This window comes from Schistocerca nitens, chromosome 7, assembly GCF_023898315.1.
Source record: "Schistocerca nitens isolate TAMUIC-IGC-003100 chromosome 7, iqSchNite1.1, whole genome shotgun sequence".
Lineage (NCBI taxonomy): Eukaryota > Metazoa > Arthropoda > Insecta > Orthoptera > Acrididae > Schistocerca > Schistocerca nitens.
The window spans coordinates 423,808,564-423,821,572 of record NC_064620.1 but is presented as its reverse complement, the minus strand read 5'-3'; the positions used below and the strand labels follow the sequence as shown (position 1 = coordinate 423,821,572).

Here is a 13,009-nt window from a genome sequence, read left to right as displayed (position 1 = left end):
ATACCAGACTGGAAGCGTGTATCGGCGCTGCCGGTGGCCATTTTGAACACAACCTGTGATGGTCATTTGTCTCGCTACTGGTCAGGACCCACATAACTAGTGTATGCACTTGTGTTGCTCTTCCGTGTGTGCTACTACAGAGTTGTACAAGTGTTGATGCGGGAACTTTTCAAAATACGATATTTTTCGTAAACGACTCGCACTAGAATCCTGCAACAAACACTAATGACAGTCTAATTTATCCTACTTTTAGTCTGTCAATGTCAATGGGCAGTGTTAGATTTTAAAAAAGTGTATGTTTAGTCAAAAACACACTTTCTAAGCAGAGTGTGGGACAAATAAAAGTGGCCTGGATGAGTGGATACGATTGGACGTGAATGTATGCATATAACCCACTCCATGATGCGTATCCCACGTGTACGCCCTCCATGTTATTTATCCACACCGATTCCGAGTGCAGTGAGAGCTGTGCCAGTGTGAGTGGAAGAGTGCAAAAGGGACGATGGTTCTCACTGTGGAGCAGCCGGTGTTCGTCGTGGAAGTTACGTGACAACTAAGTCGTGGAAACGATGTGGTCAGTTGTTCGCTGAGAAGTTTAATGGTGACAAAGTTGCCAGCAAAGAGTGCCATGCAACGCTTAGTTCGAAAATGGCGTCAGGCAGGATCTGTTTTGAATAGGTCAAAAAATACTCCGAAACGTGCCCACACATCAAAAAAATGTGACTGCAGCAAATCAACACGTCGCCTTTCTCAAGAGATCGGCATACGTCGAACATGTGGACGAATATTACTAACTTGGGCTTCAGTCTGGTAGCAGCCCCAATGGCCACCCAGGTCATCTGACCTGTCAGTGTGGGATTACTTTCTACAGAGAGCCCTGAAGTCTAAGGTGTATCGCAACAACCCTTATAATCTTCAAGAACTGCAGAAGAATGTTTCGGATGAGACTGCAACTATTCCATCAGTCCAGCTTTCATCTGCCTTCAGCAGCTAACTGACCAAGGCCCAAAAGCGCCAAAAGATGGTGGTCACTTTCAATATCTGCTATAGTCAGATTAGTACTGTGTTTCCTTTCCTCTACCATGTCTCTTTGTACTAAGTTTTAGGTGATTCACTCCAATTTAAGTGGATGTATGTTCCATATCTGCTCCTAAATCACTGGACCGATATGAACTAAACTGGTTACATATATCTCTTACTGTCGGGAAAGAATCACTGGGGGGGGGGGGGGGAGAAGTAAGAAACACCTATCTATCAAAGGGGTGCTGTTGAGCTGTCGAGGGTGAAAAGCAGTGCAGTCCACAACGTGTGAATGCTCATACGGTATTCTACATCTACATCTACATCTATACTCTGCAAACCATAGTGAGGTGCATGGCAGAGGGTACGTCCCATTGCAACATTTATTGTGGTTTCTTCCAGTTCCAGTCACGTATGGAGCGCTGGAAGAATGATTGTCTGAATGCCTCTGTTAGTGAAGTAATTATTCTATTCTTAGCCTCACCAACCCTATATGAGCCATACGTAGGGGGTTGTAGTATATTCCTAGAGTCATCATTTAAAGCTGGTTCATGAAGCTTTGTTAATAGACTTTCTCGGAATAGTTTGCTTCTCTCTTCAAGAGATTTCCAGTTCAGTTCCTTTAGTATCTCAGTGACACTCTCCCAAGGATCAAACAAACCTAATGACCATTCTTGCTGCCCTTCTCTGTATACGTTCAATATCCCCTGATAGTCCTTTTAGGTACTGGATCCGCACCCTTGACCAATATCCTAGAATCGATCGCATGAGTGATTTACAAATAGTTTCCTTTGTAGACTGATTGCACTTCTCCAGTATTCTGCCGACAAACCGAAGTCTACCACCTGCTTTACACACAACAGAGCCTATGTGATAATTCCATTTCATATCCCTACAAGTTGTTACACCCAAGAATTTGTGTGAGTTGGCCGATTCCAACTGTGACTCATTGATACTATTATTATAGGATACTACGTTTTTTGTTTTGTGAAGTGTACAATTTTACATTTCTGAACATTTAGAACAAGTTTCCAAAACTTTGCACCAGTTTTCAATCGTATCAATACCTGGCTGAATGTTTATGCATCTCCTTTCAGACAGTACTTCATCGCAGATAACTGCATCACCTCCAAAACGTCTAAGGTTAATATCAATATCGTCTGCAAGATCGTTAATATACAATATGAATAGCCAGGATATCAACACATTTCCCTGGGACACACCTGAAATTACTTCTACAGCTGACGATAACTCTCCATCCAAGATAACACGCTGCGTCGTCACTCCTGAAAAGTCCTCAGTCCAGTCACAAATTTCACTTGACAGTGCGTATGATTGTAATTTTGACAATAAGGGTAGGTGTGGTACTGACTCAAACGCATTTAGAAAATCAAGAAATACTGCATCTACCTGACTGCCTTGATCCAAAGCTTTCAGTATGTCGTGTGAGAAAAATGCGGGTTGGGTTTCACATGATCGATGTTTTTAGAATCCATGTTGATTGGCATTGAGGAGGTCATTCTGTTCAAGATACCTCATTATGTTTGACCTCAGAATATGGTCTAAGATTTTACAACAAATCGATATCAAGGATACTGGACGGTAGTTTTGTGTATCACTTCCACGACCCTTTTTTCATGGGTGTGGACATGTGCTTTTTTCCAAGACCTGGCACCGTTTCTTGATCTACGATAGATTATAATTAGAAGAGGGCTAACTCAAATGCAAATTCAGTGTAGAATCTGATAGGGATTACATGGGGACCTGGAGCTATGTTAAAATTTGACGATTTCTGCTGTTTCTCAACACCACTAACACGAATACTTATTTCATTCATCTTTTCAGTGGTACGAGGATTGAACTGGGGCAGTTCTCCTAGGTTTTCTTCTGTAAAGGAACATTTGAAAACTGAATTACGCATATCTCCTTTTGCTTTACTACCCACCTTCTTCAGATCCTGTCTCCTTCACTAGGGACTGGACGCTAACTTTGGTGCCACGGACGGCCTTTACATACAAGCAGAATTTCTTTGGGTTTTGTGAAAGATCATTTGACAATACTCTACTACGATAGTCATTGAAGGTTTCACGCACTGCTCTTTTGACAGCCAAACACGCTTCATTCAGCATCTCTCTATGTATAATCGTACGCTTTGTTTTACACATATTATGCAATAGTCTCTGCTTCCTTATAAGTTTCCTTACATTGACTGTGTACCACGGAAGTTACTTCCAACAATGAACTGTTCAACTGGGTACATATCTCTCCAGTGCATGGTCAATTATTCTTTTAATCTTTAGCCATAGTTCCTCTACGTGCTTCTGCCCTGTGCTGGAAATTTCAAATTCCTCAATGAGATAAGACACTACTGAATTTTTTTATCTAGTTTATTGAACATGTACATCTTTCTGCTTCCTTTGTTCTTTGGTAATCATTGTTGCCATGTCTGCGTCATGGTCACTGACACCAACTTCGATATGGACATCCTCAAAGAGGTCACGTCTATTTATTACCATTCGATGCAACATATTTTCATCGTGAGTGGCGTTCCTAACTATCTTATATTTTCAGAGAAGGCATTCAGCAAAGTTTCACTGGATATCCTATCACGCCCACCTCTAACAACATTGTAATTTCGCCAGTTAATTGTTGGATAATTTTTCCGGTATTTGAGAATGAGAGAACTTAGTGACTTGCAACAAACTTTACAAATATTTTCGAACTTCTGCGAAACTTTTTCTACCTGACATCCCCTCACAAAATGATGAAAGGGAATATGTTTAGCCAGCCGCGGTGGCCGAGCGGTTCTAGGTGCTTCAGTCCGGAACCACGCGGTTACTACGGTCGCAGGTTCGAATCCTGCCTCGTTCATGGATGTGTGTGATGTCCTTAGGTTAGATAGCTTTAAATAGTTCTAAGTCTAGAGGACTAATGACCTCACATGTTAAGTCCCATAGTGCTTAGAGCCATTTGAACCATTTGAAAAAGTTTATAGCTTAATACATTTTCTCTGTTCATGAAGAACGAAGTTTTAGTTTACTGCTTCTTTACTAATCGACACGTTTTGCATGAGGTTTTCACATACACCACTGAATGTACCAACAAAACTATGTCACTGTACGACACACAGTCAGGAGCTGTGACGTCATAGACGATGAGATGTGTGAAAACCTGCTGCATCATGCATGACTTTTTAATTTATTATTTCTTTACTAATAACTCTATTCGAAATTCAATTCGCAGACAGTATCCACATATGCCGCTGAATAGCCTAGAAAAATGTGTCATTGTGCGACACAGACGAGTAGTTCAGGAGATACGATATCATAAACCTGTGTGAAAAAGAAACTACAAGCGAAATCAGGCAGAGATACAGGTGAAAAATGTGTACAGATACGTGCGAAATATGTCAAATATAAGTAAAATATATTTGATATATGCGTACATGGGCAAATACACAGGTAAAAAGCTATTCTCAAGCGCCCTGAGAGATTTCAATGAAATTTGGTGAACAATTTAGTTATGACGTGCAAAGAAATACTGTAGAGGTAAGAACTACTAAACTCCTATTGCGATGGCGTCATAACGTGGAGAGGGATAAGGGGAGGAGGAGATAGAGTTGGGGAAGGAGGAGAGATATTAAGTCTTTTCAGTATACTTTGTGAAAAAGTAAATAGTGTTAACTATGAGGGACATTACTAAAACAGAATACCTTAGAACTGACACAAGATAAACTTCTTATTACACATTTCTGTGTACACTGTCCCTCTAGGTTGAATTTCCCCAAGAGATAATACCGTCTTTCATTACTTGCAAGTAGTTGCTTTTCTTTTTAAAATCATCGATGGTCGTTATCATGTGTACTGCAAACATAGCTGATCTAAGATTCTTCATTATTCTAGGCTGTGGGTTCTACAGTTATTATTATAACCTATCTGAATCATAAAGACGTAACTATTTCTACTTTTTGTATATTATTGCTTGAGAAGTGTATTTTATACCTTATCAAGTTTTATGAGAAACTAACGATACATATGTCTTGAACTATCTCTTGATGATTTCAGATTTTTCGTTAGCTGTCCTTGCTGTGATAGGTTTGGTAATATCTTTTAATCATAAATTTTTATCATACAGCGAAACGACAAAATTTGCATCTTTTGACACTGAAAGTGAACAATCATTTACGCGCTAGGCTCAGAAATAATAGAGGACCAAAGACAGACCCCTGTGGTACACCGTGACGGGTTACATCAAACTCTGAGTGTCTAGTGTTTGCGATAAGCATCAGCGTTATAGCGATTCCACACCTCTTTGCACGTGTATACTTTTATTTACCACCACTATAGTTTCATTATAGTAGTGATACCTTCACCTGATCGGAAATGAGGTGTAACTGTTTGCCGTGTTGCAGCCTCTGGACCGCGATCCCCCGGCAGGCCGTCCGCTGTGGCGGTTTACGGCTTTCGCGCAGGACGAGGGCGGTGCCGGGCTCGTGGGCTTCGCCGACGTGCAGGTCACTCTCAGTGACGTCAACGACAACCCACCCGTCTTCACACAGCCGCTCTACCACGGCTACGTCGTCGAAAACGCTCCTGCAGGTACGGCACATTCAGCAGGCAGACCCTCTGCGGATCAGGTCTTGTTTGCATACAATGCTGAGGTGGAGCAGGGTTACTGTAATTTTAGGTTTTGCATGTTCGTTCCTGCTTGGAAACTGTATAACCACTTCTTAAAATTTCGGTCATAAGATACTGTAATCATCTTAAAGCAACGGATCTGAAACAGTATTTCGTGGATTCCGCGGGAAATGGTCTCTGAGATATGAAATGAACTCAAGAATGCACATTCTGTTTACATGCAGTACAGTAAAATGCCTTAACTTTATGAACATTGTAGTATTATAGCATCATAATGTTGATCTTAACTACATTATAACATAACACGTTTAGTTTAAAAGTCCCTGTGAATATATCATTCAAAGGCATCTACAAAATTTCCCAACAAAAAGCTGTCCCTACTACTCTCATGATTTTTCTTTTTGCTCGTGCCACAGGTATAGATTACAAACAAAAACAAAAACAATAAAAACAAAAAAACAAAAAAAAGAAAACTAAGTACAAGTTACGAGAATAGAGCAGACAAGTACACGTACAGAAACTGTAACATAGAAAACAATGGGAAACTAATAGTAGATATATACAAAACGCAGTTGATTATTTAACATAGTTTATATATGTAGACTGAACGTTGAATGAAAATTTGTACCAAGGTTGGAATTCGAACCCAGGTCTCCTGCTCACTACCCAGATGCTTTAACCACTACGCAACCCTGGCACAGCAAATTTGCAGAACTGCACTAACTACCTTGGCACATCTCTCTCAGTCCAAATTCCATTCATGCCTCATCCCACTTGGCATTCCTCCTGAACTTCAACATCATTACATAAGATCTCCAACGATATTGGAATAGCACATCAGCATCTAACGAAAGGGGGGACCCTGCTTGAAGCTCAGGCATAGGTACTTTAATCAAATGAAATTACATCGTTCCAGAGACCTTTCCAATTTCAAACATCTATGATGTATATATGCAGACTGAATCGACAAATGAAAATTTTTATCACGGTTTCGTCTCCACTGTGGCAATTCAAATCAGGTTTGCCTTAATTCACGTGATAACGGTCGGGATCATTAGTTACTTTTGAGATTGGACATGGTGAGCTGGTGTTAGTAAAGAATCGCTTTAAGGAGACAAAGACGCCATTATCAAGTCGTGTAATAGGGCTACGAGAAGCTGGATATTCCTCCTGCGATATTGCAGAATGACTTCATCTACATCTACATCTACATTTATACTCCGCAAGCCACCAAACGGTGTGTGGCGGAGGGCACTTTACGTGCCACTGTCATTACCCCCCTTTCCTGTTCCAGTCGCGTATAGTTCGCGGGAAGAACGACTGCCGGAAAGCCTCCGTGTGCGCTCGAATCTCTCTAATTTAACATTCGTGATCTCCACGGGAGGTATAAGTAGGGGGAAGCAATATATTCGATACCTCATCCAGAAACGCACCCTCTCGAAACCTGGACAGCAAGCTACACCGCGATGCAGAGCGCCTCTCTTTCCGAGTCTGCCACTTGAGTTTGCTAAACATCTCCGTAACGCTATCGCGCTTACCAAATAACCCTGTGACGAAACGCGCCGCTCTTCTTTGGATCTTCTCTATCTCCTCTGTCAACCCGACCTGGTACGGATCCCACACTGATGAGCAATACTCAAGTGTAGGTCGAACGAGTGTTTTGTAAGCTACCTCCTTTGTTGATGGACTATATTTTCTAAGGACTCTTCCAATGAATCTCAACCTGGACCTCGCCTTACCAACAATTAATTTTATATGATCATTCCACTTCAAATCGTTCCGCACGCACACTCCCAGATATTTTACAGAAGTAACTGCTGCCCGTGTTTGTTCCGCTATCATATAATCATACAACAAAGGATCCTTCTTTCTATGTATTCGCAATACATTACATTTGTCTATGTTAAGGGTCAGTTGCCACTCCCTGCACCAAGCGCCTATCCGTTGCAGATCTTCCTGCATTTCGCTGCAATTTTCTAATGCTCCAACATCTCTGTATACTACAGCATCATCCGCGAAAAGCCGCATGGAACTTCCGACACTATCTACTAGGTCATTTATATATATATTGTGAAAAGCAATGGTCCCATAACACTCCCCTGTGGCACGCCAGAGGTTACTTTAACGCCTGTAGACGTCTCTCTATTGAGAACATCATGCTGTGTTCTGTTTGCTAAAAACTCTTCAGTCCAGCCACACAGCTGGTCTGATATTCCGTAGGCTCTTACTTTGTGTATCAGGCGACAGTGCGCAACCGTATCGAACGTCTTCCGGAAGTCAAGGAAAATGGCATCTACCTGGGAACCTGTATCTAATATTTTCTAAGTTTCGTGAACAAATAAAGCGAATTGGGTCTCACACGATCGCTGTTTCCAAAATCCATGTTGATTCCTACAGAGTAGATTCTGGGTTTCCAGAAACGACATGATACATGAGCAGAAAACATGTTCTAAAATTCTACAACAGATCGACGTCAGAGATATAGTTCTGCGCATCTGTTCGCCGACACTTCTTGAAGACTGGGACTACCTGTGCTCTTTTCCAATCATTTGGAACCTTCCGTTCCTCTAGAGACTTGCGGTACACGGGCAAGTTCTTTCGCGTACTCTGTATAGAATCGAATTGGTATCCCGTCAGGTCCAGTGGACTTTCCTCTGTTGAGTGATTTCAGTTGCTTTTCTATTCCTTGGACACTTATTTCGATCTCAGCCATTTTTTCGTTTGTGCGAGGATTTAGAGAAGGAACTGCAGTGCGGTCTTCCTCTGCGAAATAGCTTTGGAAAATGTTGTTTAGTATTTCAGCTTTACGCGTGTCATCCTCTGTTTCAATGCCGTCATCATCCCAGAGTGTCTGGATATGCTGTTTCGAGCCACTTACTGATTTAACGTAAGACCAGAACTTCCTAGGATTTTCTTTCAAGTCGGTACATAGAATTTTACTTTCGAATTCACTGAACGCTTCACGCATATCCCTCCTTACGCTAACTTTGACATCGTTTAGCTTCTGTTTGTCTGAGAGGTTTCGGCTACGTTTAAACTTGCAGTGAAGATGTCTTTGCTTTCGCAGTAGTTTCCTAACTTTGTTGTTGAACCACGGTGGGTTTTTTCCCGTCCCTCACAGCTTTACTCGGCACGTACCTGTCTAAAACGCATTTTACGATTGCCTTGAACTTTTTCCATAAACACTCAACATTGTCAGTGTCGGAACAGAAATTTTCGTTTTGATCTGTTAGGTAGTCTGAAATCTGCCTTCTATTACTCTTGCTAAACAGATAAACCTTCCTCCCTTTTTTTTATATTCCTATTTACTTCCATATTCAGAGAAGCTGCAACGGCCTTATAATCACTGATTCCCTGTTCTGCGCTTACAGAGTCGAAAAGTTCGGGTCTGTTTGTTATCAGTAGGTCCAAGATGTTATCTCCACGAGTCGGTTCTCTGTTTAATTGCTCGAGGTAATTTTCGGATAGTGCACTCAGTACAATGTCGCTCGATGCTCTGTCCGTACCACCCGTCCTAAACATCCGAGTGTCCCAGTCTATATCTGGTAAATTGAAATCTCCGTCTAAGACTATAAAATGCTGAGAAAATTTATGTGAAATGTATTCCAGATTTTCTCTCAGTTGTTCTGCCACTAATGCTGCTGAGTCGGGAGGTCGGTAAAAGGAGCCAATTATTAACCTAGCTCGGTTGTTGAATGTAACCTCCACCCATAATAATTCACAGGAACTATCCACTTCTACTTCACTACAGGATAAACTACTACTAACAGCGACAAACACACCACCACCGGTTGCATGCAGTCTATCCTTCCTAAACACTGTGTGTGCCTTTGTAAAAATTTGGTGGAAATGTAGTCACCGTACATGATTGCTGGAAGCGATGGTCGCGAGAATGTACGGCCGTAAGAAGACCGGGTTTCGGAAGGCGCTACCGAGAGGAAAGGCCGACATTTTCGACGTATAGCTCTGTCGGATCGTACGGCATCTGCAACAGCAATCGGAACAGCAGTTGGCACCATCGTGACACAATGAACTGTTAGAGATCGGTTACTTCAAGGGCAGCTCCGAGCCAGATGCCCTGTAGCGGAAATTCCACTGACCCCAAACCACCACCATTTGCGACTTGGCATCAAGCGAGAGCTCATTGTGGGGTGGGGAGGAGGTCTGCTGTATTTTCTGATGAAATCTGGTTCTACCATGTTGCCAGTGATGGCCGTTTGTTGGTTAAAAGGAGGCCAGTTGAAGGCCACTAGACACACTGAACCTACACCTGGAGTTACAGGCTGAGTGCGATATCGTCTGACAGCAGGAGCACTCTCTTGGTTATCCAACGCGCTCTAACTGGAAATCTGTATGCCAATGTGATGATTCGACCTGTTGTGCTGCCATTCATCAACCCCACTCCAGGAAGTGTTTTCCGACAGGATAACGCTCACCCACACACCGCTGTTGTAAGCGACATGCTCTACAGAGTGTCGACAAGTTGCCTTGGCCTGCTTGATCACCAAATCTATCTCCAACCGAGCACATATCGAACATCATTGGACGACAACTCCAGCATCATACACAAGCAGCATTCGAAAAATGTGTTTGAAATCTTATGGGACTTAACTGCTAAGGTCTTCAGTCCCTAAGCTTACACACTACTTAACCTAAATTATCCTAAGGACAAACACACACACCCATGCCCGAGGGAGGACTCGAACCTCCGCCGGGACCAGCCGCACAGTCCATGACTGCAGCGCCTGAGACCTCTCGGCTAATCCCGCGATGCACAAACAGCATTAACCGTCCCTGTATTGACCGACCAAGTGCAACAGCCATGAAACTCCACCCCACAAACTGGCATCCAGCACCCGTACAACACAATGCATGCAAGTATGTATGCTTGCATGCAACGTTCTGACGTTTACACTGGTTGTTAATGTACCAGCATTTCACATTTGCAATGGCTTATTTCGCGCTTACATTAAACAGTGATCTTGCAATGTTAATCACTTAAATATGTTACCTAGAAAAAAATGTTCCCCAAATTTCTGAATCTGCATTAATTATATTTTGATGTGATTTTTTCCGTCAGTGTAACCTAGTTTAACCTGGATGTGGGTGACGTCAGTAGCATTAGGATTTGCTAAGATGAAGTCCTCGAGGCTTTACTGAATGGGGAAATGAAGTGAGGAATACGTGTGTTATTTTGTCTGGATCTCAACAAATTGCACAGGTTTGTCGGTAGTGGATGCCTCATCCTAGAAGATTTCCTTTGGTTCTTACAGTTCCTGTTTGGAGTCTAGCAAGGAATTTACAAGCTTCCGAGCTTTCGTGATGCACAAGAGCTTGCTCCTCTGGCGGTACCATCCAGTGACGGTGTTTTGAAGTTGACATCGTATACATTTCAGGCTGAGTTTGATTTTCATAGTCCTCGGCCGCTTTGAGGAAGCTGTATTGATTTCAGTGTCTGGGTAACTGGTAGAATACTGTCTGTGAGGAGGAGGAGTTGGGGGGGGGGGGAGGTAGATTTGAAACAGGCAGTGACAAGCCTGCACCTTCCGTTGAGTGTTGTGTAGCATCAGCTCTAGAATGGGAAGAACTGTGCCAGATCACTTGTGCTTTTGTTCCCCAATCTACGCCAATGATTTCCGGAAGTAATGTTTCTGCTTCTGAGTTCGATTTTTACTGTTGGCACTGTGCTGCATATATATATCTTCTTTTCAGAAGAGTCCGCCCCCAGTAGCTGAGTGGTCAGCGCGACAGAATGTCAATCCTAAGGGCCCAGGTTCGATTCCCGGCTGAGTCGGAGATTTTCTCTGCTCAGGGACTGGGTGTTGTACTGTCATAATCATCATCATTTCATCCCCATCGACGAGCAATTCGCGGAAGTGGCGTCAAATCGAAAGACTTGCTCCCGGGCGAACGGTCTACCCGACGGGAGGGCCTAGTCACGCGACATTTCCATTTTTTTTTTTTTTTTCAGAAAAGGCAGCGCTCCACCACCGTTCCTCTCTACAAGTGGAACGCTCTGGGTACATCGTTGGGTTTTTGCTTGTTGGGTTAGTCGTAAGCTAGTTCTCAGCATAGTATTTAATCATGCTATAACATTCATACCCCTGTATATGTTTCGCTTTCATGACTAACTTTCAATCCTTGTAGTTGTTTCTGGGGATGCTTTTTTTTTCAGCATTACAGCATTATATTTGTGCTTTGCAGTAACTTTTTTAAAAAAGGTAAGATTGGTAATAGCGCTAGCACAATCTGGTCATCTGCAAAATACAAGCTAAATATCTCGCTGCTCTCTACTGTTACTCCCATAACCTAGCATTTTGTATGTCAAGTCTGCAGGATTGCTCCTAGATACAGCTTAAATGGGGTCGGCGACAGCGCACATCCCTGTCACACACCTTTATTCACCTCGTATTCTTCTGTCCAACGATTCCCAGTCCTTACTTTCACTGCCTTATTCCCATATAATTTCATATCACCCTTTAGCTACCTTTGATCAAGCTCTACCTCTTTCAACTTTTTCCACACGTTATTGGAAGCTACATTACCGTCTTTCCCTAGATCAATCAATGCAACATGCGTCTCCAGTCAGCCTTTATGCGTTTCTCGCTTATTAGTTTCATTGTGAATCCTGCTTGTTTTTCTTACTGCTTATGACGTGTTTCTTTCTCTACCAGATCTTTCAGTAACTTCCAGTAGAGTTTTCCAACGAAAGACTGCCAATCTCCTATAATTATTTGGATCGTACATGGCCCTTTCTTACACACCGGCTTATGTGACAAGTTTTTCATTCCAATGGAACATCATCTCCGTTTAATATCCTTTCAGACAACCTTCTTAGCATTTGCAATAATTTCTGTTGCCCGAACCTCACCAGCTCTGCTCTTGCATTCATCACCTTACAGCTTCTCACAGCCTGCTAAGGGACCTTTATACCTAAACGCCATAATTCTTCTTGTTGGATCCTCACCTCAGATTTATGTTTGCCAAAAAAAAATCTTTAAAATATGTTGTCCATTGACCATGATTAATATTATTATTATGTAACTTTTCACTAGTTGACAAACGCATTGACTTGATTGTTCTCCATGACAAGAAATCTTCGAAAGGATTTCAGTAAGGCTGGCCTAAAGATAAACATGAAGAAGTGTTATTGCGTGGCTGTTTGAACGGAAAAAGTGAATAACTTGGAGGTAGAAGGAGAAATTATCGTAGGTGTAGAAAAGACAAAATACCTTGAAGTATTATTTAATAAGCAGGGCACAAGCAATGATTAAATTGGTAGTAGGATTAATAAAGGACGAGCTGTAAAAAGGGCAATGAACTCTGTTCTGTGGAACAGAAAGATAAGAAGA

At 42.2% G+C, this 13,009-nt stretch overlaps 1 protein-coding gene across 1 annotated transcript in view; it reads left to right on the top strand.

Annotated features, from left to right (window-relative positions):
- Positions 1–13,009, top strand: part of LOC126195669 (putative neural-cadherin 2) — a 119,957-nt gene that overhangs the window by 56,222 nt on the left and 50,726 nt on the right. Inside the window, exon 5 of the mRNA XM_049934295.1 lies at positions 5,432–5,618. Coding sequence (XP_049790252.1) covers positions 5,432–5,618 — 187 coding nt within the window. The remainder of the gene's footprint in view (positions 1–5,431; positions 5,619–13,009) is intronic.